The sequence below is a fragment of the Somniosus microcephalus genome, chromosome 7, assembly GCF_052327205.1.
Source record: "Somniosus microcephalus isolate GS21.2 chromosome 7, FLI_Smic_1.0, whole genome shotgun sequence".
Classification (NCBI taxonomy): Eukaryota; Metazoa; Chordata; class Chondrichthyes; order Squaliformes; family Somniosidae; genus Somniosus; species Somniosus microcephalus.
In genome coordinates, this window is record NC_140993.1 from 215,137,199 (window position 1) to 215,164,477 (window position 27,279).

Consider the following 27,279-nt stretch of genomic DNA (forward strand, 5'->3'; position numbering starts at 1 on the left):
AAAGATTTATTTTTCATGTATTTAATCAGTTGTTTATAATGCATATATTAGAGGTTTAAAACTAATGCATTTTTTAAGTTTAGCAATAGGTTACTAAACAAAGGCAAAAATGTTAAACTGATTTGCTTTTCCATATGAGGCAGTGACTATGCACATTTTGCTTGCTATACTATCTAGTAACAGTTCAAACAGAAGCTTTAGAAAAGAATAATTAATAACCATATAATATTACAAAGATAAGTACAGATGAGGGAGGCCATCCACCCCAACCTAGCTCAACCTTCCATAGAGGCCTATATAATCCACTCCCAGCAAAGCATCTGCCTCTTGAAATGTTTTCACCTTCACTCTCCTATCCAGAATATCATTCCAGATATTAGTTATTCTTTGCGTAAACATAAGACTATTTAGGAACAGGAAAAGACCATCCTATTTTTATGGATTAGCCTCATCAACCAACATTTCACCATATCCCCCAACCCTTTCTTCAGAAAGCATTTAACTGAATCCATTAACCTTCAATATGTTTCCCAGTTCAATTCCCAGACTTCTATTACCCTCTTGGGTGAAGAGGTTCCAACTGACTTCCCTTTTTACTCTAGTTTCCTCATTTTTACTTTGTGCTGCTTGGTCCTTGAATCTTTCACTAAATCAAACTATTCGCTTGGATCATTATTGTCAGTTCCCTTTGTAGCCTTAAAAACTTACAATACAGCGCAAAACTCTATATCATTGAAAATTAAAATGTTAATGAAAAAAGTTATTGCACATGCGACCATCTGCCAAATATTGACACCATTCCCTTCTATAGTGTCCACTGTGGCTCAGTTGGTAGCCTCTGAGTCCAAAGCTTATGGGTTCAAATTCCATTCCAGATACCTGAGCACAAAATCTAGGCTGATGCTCCAGTGCAGTACTGAGGGAGTGCTGCACTGTTTCTCTGATTAATGTTAACCCCTTTCAGGTAGGCGTAAAAGATCCCATGGCACTATTTGAAGATGAGCAGGGTAGTTCTACTGGTGTTGTGGCTAATATACTAACTTCCTCTGTATGATAAGTGCTGTATAAACCATGAATTACCCTGACATGTAAGCTCTGGTGAAAGTATCTTTTTTAATAAAAATGCTCATGTAATTTTGCATGTAAAAACTGTTGCCGAGAAAATAAGGTTCCTTCTGTTAAGCCATAAAGTTTTGTGTTTATGCAGATCAGCTATTAAGGTTGACTACCATTCAGCTCTTCCAAGTGCAGACAATAGCATGGGTGAATTTAGAGAGAGAGCAGTGACAAGAAATTGATTTTATAGAACCATACCTCACAGAAGGAGGCCATTCAGCCCTTTATGCCTGTGCCAGATCTTTGTAAGAGCTATCCAATTAGTTCCACTCCTCTGTCCTTTCCCCATAGCCCTGGAAATCTTTCCGTTTCAAGTAGTTATCCAATTCCCTTTTGAAAGTTATTATCGAATCTGCTTCCTCCGCCCTTTCAGGCAGTGCATTCCAGATCATAACAACTCGCTGCATAAGGAAATTTCTCATCTCCCCTCTGGTTCTTTTGCCAATTACCTTAATTGTGTGGCCTCTGATTACCGACCCTTCTGCCAGTGGAAACCGTTTCTCCCTATCCACTCTATCAAAACCCTTCATAATTTTGAACACCTCTAGTAAATCTCCCCATTAACCTTCTTTGCTCGAATGAGAACAATCCCAGCTTCTCCAGTCTCTCCACATAACTGAAGTCTCTCATTCCTGGTATCATTCTGATATTTCATTAATGTTGCACCAAAGGATTTTACTCAAGCTTGCCAATAACTAAACACAACTATGGGACATAATTCAAATAAACCCAAGTTATAGTGAGTAGATTATTTTGCCTTTGGCATAAATGTAACACATAGATGCATTTCTATAGTTTACTGTACAGCATATATATGTCCAGTTATCTAGTCTATCACAGTCAACTTATAATCACATATGAAGTGCTGCCTGGTACAATAGTTTATTCAGTGCCTAATATCTGAGATATCTTTATTCAAAGCTCAATACAGAATTCATCAGAGTTCCGGTAATAAATTTGTTTACTCTTCAGTAATTCTTTTTTGCTTTGCTTCATTCTGAAGATGGGAAACCAAAAGGAGGCCTGTAGGAGTTAAAAAGCAGAAATGTCAAGCATAAAACATTTGCTTTTATTCAAATATGTTTTAAAAAGCCAAATGGCCGAAAATAAATCCATGGCACTTCAGGCATTCTTCCACCTTTGGTGGGACTGAAGGGCCAGAAACTAGGCCGGAACACAGCGAGGCCAGGTTCTGGCCTTATGGGGGATTCCGCATCACCCATTGGTGGCAGAGCCTCCACTAGCTTCAAACATGGCTATTGGAGTAAGAGAGGATAGAGCTGGGGGGTGGGGACACCCTACATCAGGAGTTCTCAATTTTCTGAGCCTCCAAGAGATGCAGCATAGCATCAGTGAGACTGGATATACCAGTCTGAGCACCGCCGCATGTGGGAACCACCTGGGGGACTAGTCTGGGCAATGCAGAGGCCCCTCGGTGAGGGGGGGGGGAAGGAGGGAGGACCTTCCTAAGACAGGTGGATGCCTCAGCCATTCAGCTTCAATATAGTTACAGGGCGGAAACAGATCGGCAAGTGTACCACTTGGATATGGACTCCCACTTCGATCGGTTTCCGTCAGGTGAAGGGCATTAAAAGCCCCTCGTGTCACTGGCCAGCTGTCTACAATACTGTTAATCTTTCCACCCTTTTACCCATTTATTTGCAGAACCCATGTTTCTCCTACTGCCTGTTTATTGACCATTTGTCCATGTCTCCACCTGTGGGTACTATTATGTCTGTGTGTAATTGAGACACGGACTGCAGGAGTTGGTTATAACAGGTCTTTACTGAGTGGAGACAAACGGGAACTATGCAAAGTTACTACACAGGCTTAAAGACAGGGGTGGTCGCTACTGGTACTGCAGTATACAGGGGCTGCAGAATATAGTTCCTTCTGCAAAGTACACACACTACAATTCCTCCCCTTTTAGCTAAACAGTATATAACATTCGATTAATAATTAAATAACATATTTACAATTACAGTTGTCATATACATTAGCTGAAGTTAAGCAATTATAAGTTCAGTCTTTGAGGAGGCTTCCTGATTCTGTCTGGATAACGCCTCTTTGGGGTATCAGGTTCTTCTGGCAGAGTTGATTCGGAATCAACGTCGTTGTTGGGTTCGTCTGCTTCCAATATTCCCAATTCTGAGGTAGATGCAATTGGTACTTCGGTTTCATCACCAGGTGTATCAGATCGTGGTGTGGATTTGACACCATGGCGTCTGGTCAGCATGGCGTCTTACAATGCTCTCTCCAACGTCCACGGTATACATTAGAGGTCCTTGCCGTGTGCAGATCGTTCCTGGCTGCCATTTATCTGTGCGGTAGTCCCGGGCCAAAACTGGTTGACCTATCTTAAAACTCCTGGTCGGCCTTTCATTCATATTCTGAAACTGCCTGTTCTCCACATCTCTTCTGATGTTTGGCTTAACCAAATCCAAGCGGCATCGTAGTCTTCGATTGAAGAGCATCATGGCTGGAGTTTGGTTGGTAACCGCATGTGTCGCATTCCGGTAGGCAAACAAGAAGTTATCCACCTTGTGTTGTAGGGGTATGTCTTCATTACACATTGCCTTGATAGCCTTCTTGAATGTTTGAACGAACCTCTCAGCCAATCCATTGGTGGCTGGATGATATGGGGCGGATGTGTAATGCTTAACACCATTGTTCTTTAAGAACCTCCGGAACTCTTCAGACACAAACTGTGGTCCGTTGTCGGAGCAAATCTGTTCAGGCAGCCCATTTCTGGCGAATATGGTTCGTAAGACTGTGATAGTTTTTTCTGTGGTGGTTGAGGACATTTTTATTACCTCTGGCCACTTTAAATGTGCATCCACCGCAATTAAAAACATCGAGTCCATAAATGGACCAGCAAAATCAATGTGCACCCTTTGCCATGGAGATGAGGGCCACTCCCATGGATGTAGAGGGGCTTGTGGTGGGGCGTTTTGGACCTTCTGACATCCTGTACAGCTCTTGGTCATCTCTTCGATTTCTCTATTGATTCCCGGCCATCACACAAACGCTCTGGCTAAGTTCTTCATTTTTACCCCTCCCAGATGACCCTCATGAAGCTCATTGAGCACTCTATCCTTCAATTTGGGTGTAATTACTACTCTGGATCCACACACCAAGGTTCCTCTGCACACTGACAGCTGTTCTCTTCTCGGCAAGAATGCTGGCAACAGTGGTTCGCCATGTGCTGGCCATCCCTTCACCGTTAAATCATAGACCCAGGAGAGTGTCGGGTTTTTTTGTGTTTCCTTTTCTATGTTTGCATTCGTCACAGGTAGACATTTGACTATGGCCGAGTGGAATATCTCCACTGGATCCATTGCAGGTGCTTCTTCTGTTGTGTATGTACCTTTAAGAGAATAACTGGTCTCAGACTGCAGTACCGGCAGTGACCACCCCTGTATAAAAGGCGCTAGTAAGCCTCTGTAGTTTCAGTTTCCCGATTGACTCCTTTCAGTAAAGACTTGTTTTGTTCAACTCCTGCTGTCCGTGTCTCAATCATACACGGACATAATACTGGCGACGAGCAGATACGAACTTACCTACAGTCTGCACCACCTCCTGGGATCCATTCCTGCAGCGAAGTGAGCAGAGGTCGAGGCCAGAGAAAAAAAAAAGAAGCAGTAGAAACGGGCGTCGACCATGGGCATCCACCCCTGTGTTAGCGGAGTTGAAGATTGCTGGAGAAGCTGTCGAAAGCGGGGCCTGGTTCCTGTCGACGGTGCTTCAGCTAATCGGGCTGGTGGCAGGTAGTACACTGATCCTTCCTGGGCTGCGGCGGTCATGAACTCGAGCGGGTGGCTTGCAACGGGGCCGAGCAGCGTTGTCGGGAAGAGGAGAGAGAGAGGGTGGAGCACACAGGGCACGGCCGGTGCTACGAAGCCGGGCTCCATATAGACCCGAGAAGAGGGAGGCAAGAGTCCCACAGGGTTGTTCCACAATGGGAAAATAATTTAAAAAAAATATTAAACACACAGGAAACCGCGAGGAGCTGCAGGTTGCAACGGAAACCGCGGAAAGCAGCGCTAGCAACAGCGGGGAAGAAGGCAAAAGCGCGGGAGGCGCCATCTTAATCAGCGGGGAAGAAGGCAAAGCGCGGGAGGCGCCATTTTGTTAAATCGGGGAAGAAGGCAAAGCGCGGGAAGCGCCATTTTAGATTTTCAAGATGCCGAAGACTGGCTGTATCACTGCCTTTGATAATACAATAGAGGACTGGACCACGTATGTGGAAAGAGTCGAGGTATATTGCGAGGCAAACGAAATAGCCGATGAGAAAAAGGCATCGGTATTGCTAAACTTAATGGGCGCTAGAACGTACGGCCTATTGCAGGACCTGATTACTCCAGACAAACCGAAGGCGAAGAGTTTTAACAAAATTGTTGCTGTCCTACAGGAACACCTAAACCCTGCACCGCTGTTGATAGCCGAAAGATTTAAATTCCACAGGATAACTCAGCAAAAAGATGAGAGCAATGCTGAATACCTTACGGAACTACGCAAGCGATCAAAGCACTGCCAGTTCGGAGCAGGACTGGCAGATACACTACGGGACAAATTTGTCTGTGGACTCCTGAGTGAAGGAACACAGAAGAAGTTACTCTCAGAGAAAGAGCTGACGCTAGATAAGGCTTTCAGCGTGGCAGTATCGTATGAAGCAGAAGCCAGGGGAGCTGCGGAAATTCAACAAAAGCCACAGGAATACGGCACCCACGAAATGACACGGGGATTTGCAAAATGTTATCGCTGCGGCAGAACTAACCATGACCAGAAGGACTGCTGGTCCAAGGACAAAATATGCAGGCAATGTGGAAAGATGGGACACATTGCACGAGTTTGCAGGTCTGGGAAGAAGACCAGCGACAACAAAAAGGCTACTAAGGAACCGTACAAGAAAGTACAAAAGATGACGTACAGTAGTCCCGAAGACCAGATGAGCGATAGTGAATCCGGAAACAGGACACTAAGCTGTCTCAAACTTCACAATGAAATCGCAGAAGAGGATCACCGAACCATTTGGGTCACCCTCACGATAGCAGGGTCCCAAGTTAAAATGGAATTGGATACAGGATCAGCGCTAACTGTCATGAATCGACGAGACTACGAGCGGCTATTCTCACACATACCCTTGAGAGAGACATCCATCGTCTTGACGACGTATACGGGGCAAAAAGTATACCCCAGAGGAAAAATAAGGGTGCCTGTCGAATATAACGGCAGGAAAATACGGAAATTGTATCTCTACATACTGCAAAATGGTGGATCACCGTTATTGGGACGTGAATGGATCAGGAAGATAAGCTTAGATTGGCATTCCATTCATGCAATGACGGTGGTTGGTAAATAAGATGATGACGTCACTCCTGGACGATTGTCAACAATCTTAGCTAACGCCAAAGAGGTATTTCAACAAGAACTGGGCACTCTTAAAGGCGTAACCGCCTCGATAAAAATAGAAGAGAATGCAATTCCCAAGTTTTTCAAAGCGAGACCGGTACCATATGCAATTCGCCCAGCCGTCGAGGCACAGCTGGAGAATCTGGAGAAGGCAGGCGTGTTGTCTAAGGTTGACTGGAGTGAGTGGGCGACACCCATCGTTCCTGTCATGAAGAAAACGTTAATCAATAAGTCTGAGGAGCCAAGGAAGGTTCGCATCTGTGGGGATTTCAAGGTGACGGTGAACCCAGTCCTTCACACAGTACAATATCCTCTTCCAAGGATAGAAGACATCTTCGCCTCACTGTCTGGAGGGAAGCGTTTTACAAAAATTGACCTAGCACAAGCATATTTGCAGATGGAGGTTGAAGAATCCTATAGGAAGTATCTCACGATAAACACTCACAAAGGTCTTTACCAGTATCATCGATTGGTATTCGGAGTAGCATCGGCTCCAGCGATATGGCAAAGAGCGATGGAACAAGTCCTGCAAGGGATTCCGGGGACTCAGTGTTACTTGGGCGACATCCTTGTGACAGGTGAAGATGACAGTGAACACCTTAACAACCTAGAACAGGTGCTCACTAGACTACGGGAACATGGGCTACGAGCCAACCGACCCAAGTGCGAGTTTTTTAAGAAACAGATATCGTATTGTGGCCACGTGATTGAGGAAGAGGGGTTACATAAGTCCCCTGACAAAATTGAAGTGGTAGTTAAGGCTCCAGCGCCTGAAAATGTGTTGCAACTGAGGTCATTCCTCGGATTGGTGAATTACTACCATAAGTTTTTGCCGAATTTGTCCACAATTCTGCACCCACTGAACGCCCTACTATTGGAGTAGCATGGAAATGGAGCGATGAATGTAAGCGGGCCTTTCAGAAGAGTAAAGACCTAATCACTTCAAGAGAAGTATTGGCTCACTACAACCCATCACTACCGATAAGACTGGCGTGTGATGCGTCTCCCTACGGCATTGGAGCGGTACTGTCACATAAATTCCTTGATGGTTCAGAGAGGCCGATAACTTTTGCGTCACGCTCGTTAACTTCAGCCGAGCGTAACTATGCCCAGATTGACAGAGAGGCCCTCAGCCTAGTGTGGGGGGTGAAGAAGTTCAATCACTACCTGCACGGTCAAAAATTTACTCTACTAACCAATCATCAACCTCTTGTCTCCATTTTCAACCCTCAGAAGGGCGTACCGATAATGACAGCGCAACGGCTGCAGAGGTGGTCCCTTTTCCTAGGGGCACACCAACATCGAGTACAAAGGAACTAAACAGCATGGGAATGCTGATGGATTGTCACGCCTACCGTTGCCGATGGTGGAAGAAGAAGACCTTGCAGTGGATCCAATGGAGTTATTCCACTCGACCATAGTCAAATGTCTACCTGTGACGAATGCAAACATAGAAAAGGAAACACGAAAAGACCCGACACTATCACGGGTCTATGATTTAACGGTGAAGGGATGGCCAGCACATGGCGAACCACTGCTGCCAGCATTCTCGCCGAGAAGAGAACAGCTGTCAGTGTGCAGAGGAACCTTGATGTGTGGATCCAGAGTATTAATTCCACCTAAGTTGACGGATAGGGTGCTCAATGAGCTTCATGAGGGTCATCTGGGTGGGGTAAAAATGAAGAACTTAGCCAGAGCGTTTGTGTGGTGGCCGGGAATCGATAGAGAAATCGAAGAGATGACCAAGAGCTGTGCAGGATGCCAGAAGGTCCAAAACGCCCCACCACAAGCTCCTCTACATCCATGGGAGTGGCCCTCATCTCCATGGCAAAGGGTGCACATTGATTTTGCTGGTCCCTTCATGGACTCGATGTTTTTAATTGCGGTGGATGCACATTCAAAGTGGCCAGAGGTAATAAAAATGTCCTCAACCACCACGGAAAAAACTATCACAGTTTTACGAACCATATTCACCAGGAATGGGCTGCCTGAACAGATTTGCTCTGACAATGGACCACAGTTTGTGTCTGAAGAGTTCCGGAGGTTCTTAAAGAACAATGGTGTTAAGCATTACACATCTGCCCCATATCATCCAGCCACTAATGGATTGGCCGAGAGGTTTGTTCAAACATTCAAGAAGGCTATCAAGGCAATGTGTAATGAAGATATACCCCTACAACACAAGGTGGACAACTTCTTGTTTGCCTACCGGAATGCGACACATGCGGTTACCAACCAAACTCCAGCCATGATGTTCTGCAATCGAAGACTATGATGCCGCTTGGATTTGGTTAAGCCAAACGTCCGAAGAGATGTGGAGAACAGGCAGTTTCAGAATATGAATGAAAGGCCGACCAGGAGTTTTAAGATAGGTCAACCAGTTTTGGCCCGGGACTACCGCACTGAGAAATGGCAGCCAGGAACGATTTGTACACGGCAAGGACCTCTCATGTATACCGTGGACGTTGGAGAGAGCATTGTAAGACGCCATGCTGACCAGATTCTAGAGTCACTGGAAAACTCCACACCACGATCTGATACACCTGGTAATGAAATCGACGTACCAATTGCAGCTACCGCAGAATCGGTGATATTGGAAGCAGATGAACCAAACAATGACATTGATCCCGACTCAACCTTGCCAGAGGAACCTGATACCCCAAAGAGGCGTTATCCAGACAGAATCAGGAAGCCTCCTCAAAGACCGAACTTATAATTGCTTAAACTTAACCAATGTATCTAGCAACCGTAATTGTGATTGTAATTAGTTATCATTTAGTTGTTAAATGAATGTTATGTACTGTTTATCTAAAAGGGGAGGAATTGTTGTGTATGTACCTTTAAGAGAATAACTGGTCTCAGACTGCAGTACCGGCAGTGACCACCCCTGTATAAAAGGCGCTAGTAAGCCTCTGTAGTTTCAGTTTCCCGATTGACTCCTTTCAGTAAAGACTTGTTTTGTTCAACTCCTGCTGTCTGTGTCTCAATCATACACGGACATAGGGCTAGAAATTCAGTTGGTTGCGCCAGCTGTTAGCGCCTTAGGAGGAGTAGATGTCGAGCGCTATCTGCTTAGCGCCCGGGCGCAGCGCGATCTGCGCCTCGCCCCAACTTCAGTAGACATTTAGCGCCGGCGCAAAGTCTTTGCGCGCGCTCAGCTGCGCGCGCAGATCATGACGTCATTTCCTCGTGCAACGCCCTTTGTGCGCCCGCAACCGGAACTTCAGTCACGCCGGCCCATTGTGCGCCTGGCGGCCCTCGCGACTGTTGAGTGGAACGGTGCTCAGCCGATGCGAGCCGCGGGGAGCGCAAATTAAAGGGCACTTCACCTGCACTATAAAAGGCTGCCATTTTGCAGCACTCATTCTTGTGAAACGGATCTTTGGAGAGAGACCAAGGTAGAGAGCTTACTGCTTTGGCCCAACACTAGGACAGGTACTTCTGGCTTCAGGCCACAGCTTTGCAATTGTCTTTGCCTTCATTCATATCTCATTGTTTGCCAGCATATTATGGGGGCTGCAATGGGTGTCAACGCTGGCTTTCACAATTACATCCAAAGGGCTCACAGACGCCGTGAGAGAGTGCGAGCCCTGGCTAGATGGAGAGGGGGCAACAGGCATCGCCAAGGGAGGCCTTACCCACCCAGGGTCTACCGCCAGCAGTTCTCCTATCTCAACATGTCTGACGACCAGTGTGTTAGGAGGCTGCGATTCCGAAGGGAGGTTGTCACAGAGATCTGCCAGCTGCTTCGGAGTGATCTGCAGCCACAGCTGAGGTGCAGGACGTCTCTGTCGGTGGCAGTGAAGGTGACGGTTGCTCTCAACTTCTATGCCACCGGCTCCTTCCAATCCGCTGCTGGGGACATTGCTAACATCTCCCAGTTCGCCGTGCATTGCTGCATCCGCCAGGTGACCAATGCCCTTTTCAGAAGGAGACGTCAGTTCATCTCCTTCCCCATGACCCTGGACAAGCAGCAACAGCGTGCAATGGGATTTGGAAGAATAGCGCGCTTCCCCATGGTGCAGGGCGCCATTGACTGCACGCATGTGGCTTTGCGGGCACCTGTGGAGAATGCCGACGATTACCGCAACCGGAAGGGCTACCATTCCCTCAACGTACAGCTGGTGTGTGACCACAGGCAGCTCATCCTAGCTGTCAATGCCTGCTTTCCAGGCAGCAGCCACGATACCTTCATCCTGCGACAGACTACTGTGGCTGACATGTTCCAGGCACAGCCTCAGCCACGAGGATGGCTTATCGGGGACAAAGGCTATCCTTTGTGTACCTGGCTCATGACCCCGCTCCGCGCGCCCAGGACCCCTGCTGAAGAGGCATACAACGAGAGCCATCAAGCGACCAGGAACATCATCGAACAAACAATCGGCGTCCTGAAGCAACGGTTCCGCTGCCTGGATCGTTCCGGCGGAGCCCTGCAGTATTCGCCGGAGCGAGTCTCCCATTTCGTGGTCGTTTGCTGCATGCTGCACAACCTGGCTATCCGCAGGACTCAGGCATTGCCACCACAGATTGGCGCACCACCTCAGGAGGAGGAGCAGGAGGAGCAGGAGGAGGAGGACCAGCACAGGAGGGAGCCACAAGGTCCAAGGGCCGCCCGTCGGCGGCTTATTGAACGTAGGTTCTAGGCCCCCTCTCAGGGAATGGCTTGTGCCAATGAAAGAACATGAATGCAGCCGCTCCGCAAGCCCTCAGCCGGTCAAGGCAACAAAAACTTCAAAGTTCAAACATGGACAATCTGATTAAAGAAAATTGTTTATTCCACAAGCTCTGTGCCCTTCCCACATGACAAACAGAAACAGAAAAAAAAAAACCCAAAACAGTCAGACACATAACTCGCTCCCACAACCTGGAGAGGATTAACAGAACAGTGAAACAAAAAAGACCGTCATCCTCGGCCTTCATAAAAACAAACACAACATCCTCGGCCTTCATAAAAACAACACATTTGCCCACACCTTCTACTTTTTGGCCCGCGAGGGCGATGCCTTGCGCATACTTGTGCGGCCCCTGCCCGCCCTGCTGCTCCTCCTCAATTGGAGCCCAGTGGCTGCAGCAAGGCTGGGGGAGGGCTCCTGAGGGGCACATGGCGAGACGGCAGATGCCCTTGGGGGTCGGCCTGCACGAGCTCTGGCCCTCGAGGGGCCGGCTAGTGACTGCTGCAGCTGTGGCTGGGCGGCATCAGTGTGTCCAACAGCTGGTGGCAGCTGCACTGGTGGAGTGGCAGTGTCGGCTGCAGGAATGGGGGCAAGCTGGCTGATGGCAGGCGCTCGCTGGTCGCCTGATACAGTGGCAGTCGCCCGGGCCAGCACTGCAGCATGCGCAGCAAACTGCTGAAGGACAGCCCGCTGGGCTGCTGCAGGGCGGCGGGTGCCCTGGCGATGCCTGGCTGATGCAGCCAGTGTGGCACCAGTTAGTGCCCGTGCTGCCCTGGTCTGTGACCGCATAAGACCAGCCAGTGACTGGACGGCACGACTGAGCACTTGGGTATTCGCCGACTGTGCTGCCCCGAATTCCTCCACACTCCCAGCCAATGACTGGATGGCACGACTGAGCACTTGGGTACTCGCCGACTGTGCTGCCCCAAATTCCTGGAGACTCCTGGCCTGGGCCTGGACGGCACGAGTGAGCACTTGGGAACTCGCCGACTGTGCTGCCCTGAATTCCTCCACACTCCGAGCCAGTGACTGTATGGAGTCAGGCATCCGTGCCACTACCCCCATGAGCTCCGTGTGCCTGCGCTCCGAGTCAACGGCCATTTCCTCTAGGAGGCGCACCTCCTCTGCGCTGACCGTCGCAGGACTGGAGGCCGCACTTACCCTCTGGGGAGAAGGCCGCTGAGCTTCCCCACCCCTCCCGCGTTGCTGCAGGCCGCTGGGCCCAGGAACTTCACTCTCCTGCGACCCTTCCCCCAGGCTCCCCTCCAGGGAAGACGTGTCCCCTACATCGCCATGGGCTGCCGCGGCTGAGGGTGCCACTGATGGGCCGGCTGCCTCTTCCTCCTCCTCCTCCTCCTCCTCTTCCGAGGGGCTGTCACTGGCAGCTTCAAGGCCCGCCTCCTCACCTGGTGTCTCACCATCTGAAAGCAGGAAGGCACAAGAGTAGCTATAGAGTGAGGACAGGGCGTCAGCGAGGGAGGCATGAGTGGTGCCATTCACCGCATTGGTCGGACAGTGGCAAAGGATGTTGATCTGATGCGCAAGTGGAACGAGAGAGGTCCAAAAGGTGATGTCCTTACCATTGGTGCCCAGAACAGGGTCGGCATTTCCAGTGGCAACGGGGCCAATCACACGGACTCCCATAATGCGCTCCACGTGCTGGTCTAGGTCGGTGAGCTCTTGGTGCTGAGGTCGGCCTCCACCGGTCGCAATCTGGCTACGCCTGTTGTTAGCCAGCTTGGCCTGCAAGAGAAAGGACGGCCTCTAAGTACGGTGTGTAGCCCTGATCTTGTCTGCACTGCCTCCCATGGTTGAATAGCTTGGACAGTGTGTAGCCCTGATCTTGTCTGCACTGCCTCCCATGGTCGAATAGCTTGGACGGTGTGTAGCCCTGATCTTGTCTGCACTGCCTCCCATGGTCGAATAGCTTGGACAGTGTGTAGCCCTGATCTTGTCTGCACTGCCTCCCATGGTCGAATAGCTTGAACAGTGTGTAGCCCTGATCTTGTCTGCACTGCCTCCCATGGTCGAATAGCTTGGACAGTGTGTAAAGTGCAGAATGTGCAATTGATGTTCATGCCAGTCCCATAGCTGCTGGATGAGGGCTGGCCATTAGGGCTTTCAGGTCCCTTTGTCCATAATGTGAGGTGCACATGCAAGGATGAGGAGGACACTGGAAAGGGTACTCACCCTGACAATCCGAGTGAGGTTGTTGAACTTTTTCCTGCATTGTACAGGACTCCTGGCAACCACACTGTTGGATGTCACCCTGTTGGAGACCTCCCTCCAGGCTTTCCGGTAGACGCTGGGCACCGGCTTCTTGCCACTGTCAGGGAACAAAACATGGCGTCTTCGCTCCACTGCGCTAACCAGCAGCCTCAGGTCACCCTCGCTGAAGCGCAGCGCTCTCTCCCGGGCCTTCTGCATCGTCCTGGGCGGTGAAGAGTTGCAGCAGCAGTGCTCAGGCCTAGGTGGAGGGCTGCAGTGTCCAGGGCGTGGCAGCCAAAAAAATCGACCCTTCCCCCTTTAAGAGCTGGCCGGCACCAGCGTGTCTGCCGTCAATGAAGAAATCACCGCACCTGCGCTGCGCCCGGCCTCGGCGGTATAGCTCAGCACCGCCGGCTTAGCGCCTAAAGATAGTCGTGCATCGCCAGTTTTAGTGCTGCAGCAACCTCTTAGGGCGATGCTACTCAATATCGGCGAAGTGGCCTCGACTTTGCGCCAGGCGCAAACTTCAGCAGCCGCCCGACTCTGTAGCCGTTGTGCTGTCATTATCGGGATGCCCTTCTGAGGGTTGAAAATGGAGACAAGAGGTTGATGGTCAGTTAGTAGAGTAAATTTCTGACCGTGCAGGTAGTGATTGAACTTCTCACCCCCCACACACGGCTGAGGGCCTCTCTGTCAATCTGGGCGTAGTTACGCTCGGCTGAAGTTAACGAGCGTGACACAAAAGTTATCGGCCTCTCTGAACCATCAAGGAATTTATGTGACAGTACCGCTCCAATGCCGTAGGGAGACGCATCACACGCCAGTCTTATCGGTAGTGATGGGTTGTAGTGAGCCAATACTTCTCTTGAAGTGATTAGGTCTTTACACTTCTGAAAGGCCTGCTTACATTCATCGCTCCATTTCCATGCTACTCCAGTTTGTAGTAGGGCGTTCAGTGGGTGCAGAATTGTGGACAAATTCGGCAAAAACTTATGGTAGTAATTCACCAATCCGAGGAATGACCTCAGTTGCGACACATTTTCAGGCGCTGGAGCCTTAACTACCGCTTCAATTTTGTCAGGGGACTTATGTAACCCCTCTTCATCAATCACGTGGCCACAATACGATATCTGTTTCTTAAAAAACTCGCACTTGGGGCGATTGGCTCGTAGCCCATGTTCTCTTAGTCTAGTGAGCACCTGCTCTAGGTTGGCAAGGTGTTCACTGTCATCTTCACCTGTCACTAGGATGTCGTCCAAGTAACACTGAGTCCCCGGAATCCCTTGCAGGACTTGTTCCATCGCTCTTTGCCATATCGCCGGAGCTGATGCTACTCCGAATACTAGTCGATGATACTGGTAAAGACCTTTGTGAGTGTTTATCGTGAGATACTTCCTAGAGGATTCTTCAACCTCCATCTGCAAATATGCTTGTGCTAGGTCAATTTTTGTAAAACGCTTCCCTCCAGATAGTGAGGCGAAAATATCTTCTATCCTCGGGAGAGGATATTGTACTGTGTGAAGGACTGGGTTCACCGTCACCTTGAAGTCCCCACAGATACGAACCTTCCTTGGCTCCTCAGACTTATTGATTAACGTTTTCTTCATGACAGGAACGATGGGTGTCGCCCACTCGCTCCAGTCTACCTTAGATAACACGCCTGCATTCTCCAGATTCTCCAGCTCTGCCTCGATGGCTGGGCGAATTGCATATGGTACCGGCCTTGCTTTGAAAAACTTGGGAATTGCATTCTCTTCTATTTTTATCGAGGCGGTTATGCCTTTAAGAGTTCCCAGTTCCTGTTGAAATACCTCTTTGGCGTTAGCCAAGATTTTTGACAATCGTCCAGGTGTGCCATCATCATCCTTTTTACCAGCCAACGTCAGTGCCTGAATGGAGTGCCAGTCTAAACTTATCTTTCTGATCCATTCGCGTCCCAATAACGGTGGTCCACCATCTTGCAGTATGTACAGATACAATTTCTGTATTTCCTTGCCGTTGTATTCGACAGGCACCCTTATTTTCCCTCTGGGGTATACTTTTTGCCCCGTATACGTCTTCAAGACAATGGATGTCTCTTTCAAGGGTATGTGTGAGAATAGCCGCTCGTAGTCTCGTCGATTCATGACGGTCAGGGCTGATCCTGTATCCAATTCCATTTTGACTTGTGACCCTACTATCGTGAGGGTGACCCAAGTGGTTCGGTGATCCTCTTTTGCGATTACGTTGTGAAGTTTGAGACAGCTTAGTCTCTTGTTTCCGGGTTCACTATTGCTCATCTGGTCTTCGGAATTACTGTCCGTCATCTTTTGTACTTTCCTATACTGTTCCTTAGTAGCCTTTTTGTTGTCGTTAGTCTTCTTCCCAGACCTGCAAACTCGTGCAATGTGTCCCATCTTTCCGCATTGCCTGCATATTTTGTCCTTGGACCAGCAGTCCTTCTGGTCATGGGTTGTCCTGCTGCAGCGATAACATTTTTCAAATCCCCGTGTCATTTCGTGGGTGCCGTATTCCTGTGGCTTTTGCTGTATTTCTGCAGCTCCCCTTGCTGCTGCTTCGTACGATACTGCCACGCTGAAAGCCTTATCTAGCGTCAGCTCTTTCTCTGAGAGTAACCTCTTCTGGGTTCCTTCACTCAGGAGTCCACAGACAAATTTGTCCCGTAGAGTATCTGTCAGTCCTGCTCCGAACTGGCAGTGCTTTGATAGCTTGCGTAGTTCCGTAAGGTAATCAGCATTGCTCTCATCTTTATGCTGATTTCTCCTGTGGAATTTAAATCTTTCTGCTGTCAGCAGCGGTGTAGGATTTAGGTGTTTCTGTAGGATATCAACAATTTCGTTAAAACTCTTCGCCATCGGTTTGGCTGGGGTAATCAGGTTCCGCAATAGGCCATACGTTCTTGCGTCCATTAACTTTAGTAGTACCGATGCCTTTTTCTCATCGGCTACTTCGTTTGACTCGCAATATACTTTGACTCTTTCCACATACGTGGTCCAGTCTTCTATTGCATTATCGAAGGCAGTGATATTGCCAGTCTTCGGCATCTTGGAAATCTAAGATGGCGCCTCCCGCGCTTTGCCTTCTTCCCCGATTTAACAAAATGGCGCCTCCCGCACTTTCCGTCTTCTCCGCCGCTGCTAGCGCTGTTGCTGGCGTTTTATGCCTTGATGGCGACGCCCTATGGTCTTCGCGCACTTCCCCCCGCGCTGTTGCTAACGCCGCTCTCCGCGGTTCCCGTGGCAAACTGCAGCTCCTCGCGGCTTTCTGCGCTTCTAACTTCTTTTTCCCCGTCGTCGGAGCAACCCTACGGGACACTTTCCTCCCTCTTCTCGGGTCTGTACGCTGCCCGGCTTCATAGTACCAGCCGCGCCCTGTGTGCTCCACCCTCTCTCTCTCTCTCCTCTTCCCGACAACGCTGCTCGACCCCGTTGAAAAGCCACCCGATCGAGCTCTAGCCCGCCGCAGCCCAGGAAGGATCAGTGTACTACCTGCCACCAGCCCGATTAGCTGTAACACCATCGACAGGATAACCAAGCCCTGCTCTCGACAGCCTCTCCTGCAAATCTTCAACTCCGATGAATCAGAGGCGGTTGCCCACGGTCGACGCCCGTTTCTTCTGTTTGTTTTTTTTTCTTTCTTCCTTCTGGCCTCGACCTCTGGCAACTTTGCTTCAGGGATCCCCATGAGGTGGTGCAGACTGTAGGTAAGTTCGGATCTGCTCGTCGCCAGTGTAACGTCCGTGTGTAATTGAGACACGGACTGCAGGAGTTGGTTATAACAGGTCTTTACTGAGTGGAGACAAACGGAAACTAACTATGCAAAGTTACTACACAGGCTTATATACAGGGGTGGTCACTACTGGTACTGCCGTATACAGGGGCTGCAGAATATAGTTCCTTCTGCAAAGTACACACACTACAGGTACTCCACATTGTGTCCTGCTGGTGGTCTGTGGGGAGGGAGAAAGAGAGAATGTGTGGGAAGAGAAAGTGAGTGAAAGAGTGTAAGTGGAGGAAAAGAATGAGAGCAGAGAGAGTGTTGGAATAATCGAGTCAGGAGATGGCAAAGGCATGGATGAGGGTTTTGGCAGCAGATGGGTTGAGGCAGCGGCAGAGACGGGTGATATTACGGAGGTGGAAGTAGGCGGTTATTATGATGGAATGGATATGGGGTCAGAAATGCAGATCTGAGTCAAATGTTATGCTGAGGTTGCGAACAGTCTAGTTCAACCTGAGAGAGTAGCTGGGGAAGGGGATGGAATTGGTAACAAAGGAACGCAGTTTGTGGCGGGGACTGAAAATGGTGGCTTCAATTTTCCCAATGTTTATTGGTTCATCCAGGACTAAATGTCAGACAAGAAGTCTGATAACACAGAGGTAGTGGAGGGGGTTGAGAGAGGTGGTGAAGAGATAGAGCTGGGTGCCATCAGTGTACATATAGAACATGACCCCATGGGGGTGATTTTAAGGACGGGCATGATCGGTGCGGCGGTGGGGGTTGGGGGGTGGGGGGCTGTGGTGAGGCAGACGGGGAGTCGGCTGGTGCTCCGCAGTGTGACGCTTTGGAGATTTTAACTCACAGGCCTCATCTGCATGATCGGTGTCAGTCTCCCGCCCGAACCCAGCGGGAAGAACGACATGGCTGGTGGGTGGGAGAAAGATTTTGGGTGGCAGGGATTCCCCACGCAGGCAAGGGGTGAAGACATCATCGGGGTCTGATTCCAATACTATCCTGGCCAGCTTCCCATCCTCCACTCTCAATAAACTTCAGCTCATCCAAAACCCTGCTGGCCCTACGCTATCCTGCACCAAGTCCCACCCACCATCAGCCCTGTGCTTGTTGACATAAGTTAGCTCCTGATGCCCCAACACCTCCAATTTAAAATCCTTGTCTTTAAATCCCTTCATGGCCTCTCCCCTCCCTATCTCCGTAATCTTCTCCAGTCTTCCAACACTCCAAAAACACTGTGGCCTAGAAATTCGGTTGTGGGTCCGCCAGGGCTTTAGCGCCCGAAATTTTGCGCCGGCGTTAATGCCGCTGCGCCCGACGAAAATTCGGTTGCCCCGGGCCCAGACGGCGGCGGGCGCTAATGGAGGGTTTTTGCGCCTCACTATGGCCGTTCAGTGCAGTTTTGAGGCGCTAATCCCCCACTGCGGCACCCGAGGCGGTGCGGCAGGCTGGGGTACTGCAGGCCTCCCCCTTCTGTTAAGGAGGAGCTGCCTGCAGCCGGCCGCTGGCCGGTCGATTCGCCCAACAAATGAGCCCGGCACCTCGGGGAAGAGCCGGGCTCGCGGGCCACACACATCAGTGCCGCGGGGGGGTGGTGGAGGAGTCCGGGGAGGGAGGTGCGGGCAGGCGGCTGCCGGGAAAGCGGCCGGCCGCCGCTCCACCTTTATGCGCCGGCGCAAAGGAGTGTAACATCCCTTTCAACAATCGTTGGTTGCAGCTGCCACGGGCGAGGCGGCCGCAACTGAATTTGGGCTTGGGGCCGGGTTACCACGGCAACCGGGACGCTGCGCACACCGATGACGTCATCGGTGCCGGCGCAGCGCTACCGGCTAACGCCGATGGTAGGGCCCAATGCAATTTCGTTACCAGCTATAATTCCGGCGCAAGACCCTCTAACGCCTCTAATTGGGCGCTAACCCCACCGAATTTCTAGGCCCGTGTTCCTCTAACTCAGGGCTCTTGCGCATCCTGAAATTCCTTTGCTTCACCATTGGCGGCCAGGCCTTCAGCCAGCTAGACAATAAGCTCTGGAATTCACTCCCTAAACCACTCTGCCTCATACCTCCCTCTCCTCCTTTAAGAACCTACTGAAAATCCATCCATTTAACCCCTCCTAATATCTCCTTCTTTGACTTGGTGTTGATTGTTGGCTGATTACGTTTCTGTGAAGTGCTTTGGGATGATTTTCTGCGTCGAAGGATTTATATAAATGTAAGTTGTTGTCCTTGTTGTCAGCCATGCATTGGGGGAAGGAGGTATTAAAGATTCTATAATTTACACCAGTGTTCTTGGGCTCAGGGGGGTAAAAAAAACAGCTAATATTGGCTCTCTTGGTATTATCGCAGAGTCCTGTGTCCATGTATGTATGCTGGATGAGGGCAGAATGAGGTTTGACAGTGGTGCACTCCACAGTTAAATAGCATGTTGGCACACACTATCTAAACTCACAGGTGAATGGCTATTTGAATAGGAAATTCAGAAATGGAATCATACCTGTTAACAGGCAGTTAAGTGGCTGTAATCCTCTTCCCGCCTCCAAGGAGATGGGACCCGGCGCAGGTCTGCTACCCACCTCCTGGCAAGATGGCATGGAGGCGGGTTGGGGCGGGTTGGGCATCCGCCCCAAATTCTGCCATTTTCCTGGCAGTCCCGCCTCCATACCCACGTCCCCAGGGCTGGCAAGATCGCAGCCGAAGTCTTTGGGAGGGAGCGGAAATCAGGAAGGGGTGTGAATAATATAAAACAGAGCTCTAAATGTAACTAACATGGCAAAGATGTAAAAGTTTACATTGAGAATGTTACTTTCGATTAATCTTATCAGTAGCTTAATATTTTTTATATTATAATTAATTCCTTACCCTATTAGTGAAATTCAGTGCCTTCTCTGTATTCATTAATTTGGCCCAGGATCTTTTCTGTAATATTTTTTCATGCAAAAACTGTATTCGGCCTTTCTCAGTCTCAGCATAAAACGATGACAAAACCAAGACTTTCAATATTGTAAATTTTGCAGAAAGTAAAGTAAGTAACAATAAGACAGCAAGTAGTGCAACGAGTGGGATCCATATCTTGGTTATCGACAGAGTTGGTTCAGGGATGCAGTCACGTTTAGACAAGTGAGCTTCATACGAGATGGTTTCTGTGCTCTCGTGCTTGTATACAGGAAACCCGAGGAACTTGCTCTCTGCCTGTAGAAAAACAAAGGGATAAATAAGTAACACAAACAGATTATCAGTTCAATACTAAAATAAAAACTGGTTCAATTGAGATAACATGGAATTTTATAGGTGCATTTTCAGGTTGTCCATTACACTTGTTGATAATGTTGCAACTATAATATCCATTGGCTTTACCCATAAACTAATGTAGTTTCCCTGAAAAGACATATAAATGGTACAAATACAAAATAATCTGGTATAGTAAGTACAATACTATATGTCTTTCCGGATGCTGGCTGCTCCCTTTTAGGAATGATGTCCCGGCCGGCAGACTGGAGTGGGAATTGGGGCAGGAAGCGACCGCTGCCAAGGGCCCAAGGGAACGGTCCTCGATGTAAGGTAAGTGCTTGGGAGGGCGGTTTTCCAAAAAGATGCCGGTGTAGGCAGGGCAGGGGGGAGAGAGGCTCAATGATTCCTGACGTGCTCAGAGGAGCACTCCAGCTCCTTCTAGTCCCCAAGGCGTCCTCCCGAAGAATCAGAAATATGACATTCCTTGGCCTCTTCTGGCCGCTCTCCTGCAGCCCGGCAGGTTTGACACTGCGCGGGTCTACCCCCGAGTTTTCGTTAATATAAGGGCCCAGAAATTCGGGTCGGAGGCTTCCCGCAGGTGCAAGCCTTCGACCTGCACTTACCTAGCGTGCCGGCCGTTGAGCTGTGGGCCCGCGTGGGATTCCGATCCTGGGCCTCCTCCAACTGCCAGTGCACAGTGCTTGCGTATCCCAGGGGTGCAGTTAGTTCGATGCGTCCCCTGGGATCACGTGGGTCATGGAGATCCAATGGTAGCAGGGAAATACCCATTCATAAAATTGACAGGAAGAGCTGTCAAAACTATAAATACTATAAGCCCCAAAACATCACTAAAACTTCAAATAATTTTTTTTTAAATCACATTTTTAAAATAACTATAAATTACATAAAATAACTATTTTAAACAATAATTTAAACTTTTGAAAAAATTAATTACATTTTCTAACGGGGCTAAAAATAAACTTACCTTTCTTTAAAGTATTTAAAAATAATAAACCTGTGGAAAAAATGTTTTAATTTTAATTAATTCACCACTTACAGTACCTTGTTAAAAGCAGGCCTTGTGTATGCGTTCGACCTCTGAACCCCTTCCTTTAAGGGAATGGAAGTTCCAGTTTCCCACGCATGCGCAGTGCATGCAAGAATCCGGCACTTCCATTGGGCCTATGGGTGAGCACCCCATTCGTACTCACCCGTGGAATATGGGGGAGAAATTCAGTATAGCCCTGTTTGGGGCGCCATTAGCGGCCATGCGCAAAGTTTAGCGCCTGGCGCTAATTATCGCATCCGATGGCAAACTTGGCTTTTATCGCCCCTGGAGGCGCTTCACACCTATCTTAAGGCGCAATGGCCAAGGAGCGAGGCGCTACCTCACAGCGCTGGCGAAGCTCATGTGATGTCAGTCAGCAATGGAACACAGACACACTGGCACCGTCCAATTCTTAAAGGGGTGTTCTGACGAATGGTCATCGACCTGAAACGTTAATTCTGCTTCTCTCTTCACAGATGCTGCTTGACCTGCTGAGTTTCTCCTGCATTTTCTGTTTTTATCTTAAAGGGGAGGGTTGATCTTGCTCTCCATCCACATCCTGCTCATTACAGCCTTGAATCTCGGCCTGAATCTCAGCCTGGAGAGACCTGTACATCAAAGCTGCTGGAAAGAACAATGGAGAGAACCAGGGAAAGAGCTCAGAGTGCAGACCCCATAGTCTCTTCTAAATCGATACAAGGAAGGGCAAATCAAAATGAACCTGCAAAGTGCTGCTCAGTACCCAAAACTCCTTCACACAGCGTTGAATCTCTCCAGAAGTCTCTCTCTCTCTCTCTCAGAATGCGTGGTGCAAAAATGTCACAGACAAAAAAAGGCAGGAAGTGGTCGCCTTTAAATAGCGCTCCCCTAGTTCCTTTCTGAGAGCATAAGGCTCCCCTCATCCTGTCGTTGCTAGCGGCAGGCAGTAAGGCAGGGGGCACCACTCAATTTCCGGTCCGGGGCGCTACTGGGGCGTTGCGCACTCGACTGACGTCATAATCTGCTGGCGCAGGAAATCGTGGTGGTAGTGTTCAGTGCTGCCGCAAAATGTCTGGTTAATTTCGCGAGCAGCACAAACATCGCTGTGCCCGGGCGCTAGTTGCTTTGCGCCCCATTAGCGCCCTCTTAAGGCGCTAACGGGAGGTGCAAACAACTGAATTTTTCCCACTATAACACTACATTTTACTGATCTGAGTGGGTGCATGAAAGCCTGCTCTTGTACATGGGCCATCTGATGAAGAACAGCACTTAGTAAGTACAATGATGAGATACAAGGCCAACTTAGTAATGCAATCATACAGGCAGGGGGAAGCCTGAAATGAGGTGATGAAAGCCTTGCTGTAAAGAATGAAGAAAAGGTTGATGGCACTCTTGGCACTCCCTAGAAGGTGCTGGTGTAAAGCGCTGAAAGAGTCCTCTCCTGCACCTACAGGATAAGGTAAGAACTTAGAAAGAAGAATGGTCAGCCAGCAATACTCCTACAATAGCAAAATACTGCGGATGCTGGAAATCCGAAATAACAACAGAAAACACTGGAAATACTCAGCAGGCCAGGCAACATCCGTGGAGAGAGAAACAGAGTCAACGTTTCAGGTCGAAGACCCTTTGTCAGAACTGGAAAAAAGCAGGAAATAGAATAGATTTTAAAGCAAGTTAGGGGCTGGGAAAAGGGGGAGGGGATGAAAGAACAAAAGGGAAGGTCAGTGATAGGATAGAAAGCAGGAGAGATTAAGAGACATTGAGAGACATTAAGAAATATTCAAGGCAAGGGGAGGTGGTAATAGGACAGGTTAAGGAACAAAGGATGGCTCTAGTGCTCTTATATGCAATAGCCTTATATGTGACAAGCACCTGCCACAAGTAGACCCCTGCGAGAAAGTCATCTCTGCTAACGGTTTCATGCTTTCATGCTGGGAGATGCTAAACTGCACCATCAGAATAGCCAGACTGAGTCCTAGCATAGCAGAAGCAACTCAAGGAATGGTTAATATGAATGGGCATACTTAGAATGTATGGCCTATTTACAGTTACCACATACTAATGTGTGCGTAGTGAGATCTTAAAGGGGTTTCACACAAAGGAATCTTCCTTTATAAATTGGCTGTCACATTTGTGAACAAAACAATGCCAGCACTTCAAGGCCTACTGAATAATGCATCTATCACTTTCTTGGTGCCTCTATGAACAGACACCATGCTGACACTGAAGATATCACACATACTAGCCTGAAAAGAGCTGGATGCATAAAAATGGAAGCTCTTGGTGACCTTGACAATCAGTGGGAAACCAGTAAGGTGGATCTGGAAAGCATCTCTATTTCGTAATCTACAATAAAACTCAAAACCAATGACAAACGTTCAAGAAAATGAAGACACAGTTACTTTGAAATTGATTTTGGAGAAGGTATGATGTATTTGTTTAGTGGGGGCGAGGCTGGAGAAGCAACCATGCCTGGTGATGAGGGAAGATCTAATTTTGATAACTAATGTTAAGGATTCTAAGTCTGGAGCATTCCATCTTTCATGGCATCATAGAATCATACAATGATACAGCACATAAGGAGGCCATTCGGCCCATCGTGCCTGTGCCAACTCTAATCTAGGCTGACACTTCAGTGCAGTGCTGAGGGAGTGATGCACTGTCGGAGGTGCCATCTTTTGGATGAGACGTTAAGCCGAAGCCCCGTCTGCTCTCTCAGGTGGACATAAAAGATCCCATGGCGCTATTTCAAAGAAGAGGAGGGAAGTTATCCCCAGTGTCCTGGCCAATATTTATCCCTCAGTCAACATCACTGAAACAGATTATCTGATCATTGTCACATTGCTGTTGTGGGATCTTGCTATGTGCAAATTGGCTGCCTCATTTCCTACATTACAACAGTGACTACACTTAAAGTACTTCATTGGCTGTAAAGCACTTTGGGATAGCCTGAGGTTGTGAAAGGCATTGTATAAATGCAAGTCTTTCTTTTCCTTTTTAGGATGCATCCCATCTAGACTTGGTGACTTTTCTACTTTGAGTATTGCCAACCTTTTAAGTACCTCCTCTTTATCTATTTTTATCCTATCCAATATTGCTACTACCTCCTTTACTGCTACATTGGCAGCATCTTCTTCTCTAGTGAAGACAGATGCAAAGTATTCATTTAGTACCTCAGCCATGCCCTCTGCCGCCACAAGATGATCTCCTTTTTGGCCCCTAATCAGCCCCACCTTTCCTTTGACTATCCTTTTACTATTTATATGTCTATAAAAGACTTTTGTGTTCCCTTTTATATTAGCCACTAATCTATTCTCATACTCTCTCTTTGCCCCTCTTATTCCCTTTTTTAGATCTCCTCTGTTTTCTATATTCAGCTTGGTTCTCTACTGTAATATGAACCTTACATTTGTCATAAGCCTCCTTTATCTGTCTCATTTTAATCTCTATTTCTTTTCTCATTAGGGAGCTGTAGCTTTCATTGCTCTTCCTTGCCCCCTCCTAGAAATGTGTCTACTCTGTACCCAAACCATATTCCCCTTGAAGGCCTCCATTGTTCAATTACTGTTGCCTACCAATTTTTGATTCCAATCTACCTCAGCTAGGTCCCTTTTCAACTTACATAAATTAGCCCTCCTCCAGTTAAGAATTTTTATGCTTGATTGTTCCTTGTACTTTTCCATAACTATTCTAAATATGATGATATTATGATCACTGTTCCCCAAAAGCACCCCCACTGAAACATGCTCCACTTGCCCTACTTCATTCCCCAGAACTAGATCCAGCACTGCTTCCTTCCTCATTGAGCTGGAAACACACTGAACAAGAAAGTTCTCTTGTACATATTTCAGGAATTCCTACCCCTCCTTTCCCTTTACACTATTACTATCCCAGTCTATGTTAGCATAATTGAAGTCCCCCATTATCACTACTCTGCAGTTCTTGCATGTTTCTGTAATTTTCCTGCAAATTTGCTCCTCTATCTCCTTCCCACTATTTGGTGGCCTATAGTATACACCCAGTAGCGTAATAGCTCCTCTATTGTTCCTTAGTTCTAACCAAATAGATTCTGTCTTTGAACCCTCAACTACATCATCCCTACTATAATAGTTTTTTGATCAATACTGCCAAGTTTTGGCAATGCCGCAAAAGCCTAATATGACCAGCAGTTAGACCGCACCTACCCTGGAGTACTACTGTCACAGAATTGATACTGGGGTTTTCTGCACTGGCCAACCTGTAATTTCTCCCCTTCCCCCTCACTTTAATGCATGGAAAATTGCAGGCTGGCGAATGCAGAAGCAGAATACCCCAGTCATTCTACTCTTTCCCATTGGTAACTCTCACATAAAAAGATCACATATCAAGTCATTACACACATAGTTATAAAGTGCTGCTATACAATTTGAACTTCAAAAGTTAGCCAAAATTGCATTTTTATGTTAAAGAAAAAGTATATATACTTACAACAAATTTCATATTCATGGTAATGTTTATTGAAGGCAGTTGGTCTAGATGATGTCTTATTGAAGAAATAAGTAAGAATAGTCCATAATCCAGTATTATGATTATTGCCCAAATACACACATTACTGAAGATGGGAACAAAGAATCTTGCCATCATTTTCCATTCCCTTTCTGATAAACACACTGCTGGGATCTTTATAAAGCATTTCTTCTCTTTCCTGGTTAGTTGGAGCAGATGAGGCTTACCTTGTTCTTTCTGCATCTCATCAAACTGCAGGAATTGATTTGTGACAAATATGTTTTCAAACTTTATGTTGGTAAAATACCTTTTGATATAGAACCAAGTGAATATTAGCACCAGTAAGACACCCATTATGGCCATAACACTTCTACAGACTCGGGAAAATGTGTCAAATGTTGAAATGATACGATTAGCCAGAGTCTCCAAGTTAATTCTGGTTGCACTGAGGTTTCTTTTTAAACCGTCATCTTTTATGCTGTGTTTTATCTTAAACTCATCCTCAAACTTTACCAACGGACTTCCTGGTATTTTGGGGATTTGTTGGTGAATCCAAATAATAACTTCAATGTACTTTGCCAAGAGATCTTTGATGGGCGGGAGCATGTCCTCCAGGTAGCAGACTAAACTTTCCACTAATCCACTTAAATTGTGAAAGCTGTTTTGGGCACAGTTAAAGAGCACCACACCGGTGCCTGCTGTTATCAGAGCGTTGCGGCCTTGTTGTGTTCCACATGAAATGAGGAATATCAGAGTGAAGCATCTGAGATACTTTGAAAGAAACAAAGCTGCAGGAGTGACGGCAGCAAAGATCCCACACACCACCAGAGCCACTGAGAGGCTGCATTGTAATGCTCGCAAGCTGACATAGAGGATGCCACTGGCCCCCAGTCCCATCAGAAGACAAAGTGAGATCAGGCACAGAATGTTCTTCAAACTGGACTTTCGTTCTGATGCAAACAGCTCAAAGAGCCTTCCAAAAAATTGAGCAACAATCTTGAGAATGACCATTTTAATTTTGATAGCTTCTTTTCTACAATTGGAGAAACTGAAATCAAATAAAATATTCACAGTTATCATTTAAAGAGCAAGGGATGAATGCATTAACAGCTTGATAAATGGGCACTGGCTAACTTAGAGTAGTGCTAGTATGCATCAAGTTCAAAACCAGAGACATTTCCTCCAGCTCCCGCTCAGCTATCTATCATTATATAGCATGATAATTGGATTAACAGTTAGGAACAGGCAGGTCGAGGGAATGTTGTTCTGAGTTTTACCTTCCATGCTGTGACACTAAAGCAAGCCCTGCCTTTATAGTAAAAAACCTACTCAAGTATTTCAACTGCAATATTATTAACCTAATACAACTAACATTTAGAAATAAATAAGTAAAATAAGAAGT

General features: G+C 47.8%; 1 protein-coding gene across 2 annotated transcripts; it reads right to left on the reverse strand.

Annotated features, from left to right (window-relative positions):
• On the reverse strand, positions 1 to 27,279 carry LOC147115110 (dendritic cell-specific transmembrane protein-like). 2 transcript variants are annotated; one of them, XM_085993400.1, is made up of 4 exons: positions 25,860 to 27,279; positions 19,997 to 20,326; positions 12,782 to 12,944; positions 1 to 2,139 (listed from the first exon to the last, which is right to left on the reverse strand). In XM_085993400.1, exons 1-4 carry the CDS (start codon positions 26,955 to 26,957, stop codon positions 2,078 to 2,080), a joined length of 1,653 nt encoding a protein of 550 aa, XP_085849526.1. In that variant the 5' UTR covers positions 26,958 to 27,279; the 3' UTR covers positions 1 to 2,077. The 2 variants fall into 2 exon arrangements, with proteins under 2 accessions (XP_085849526.1, XP_085849527.1); XM_085993401.1 differs by lacking the exon at positions 12,782 to 12,944.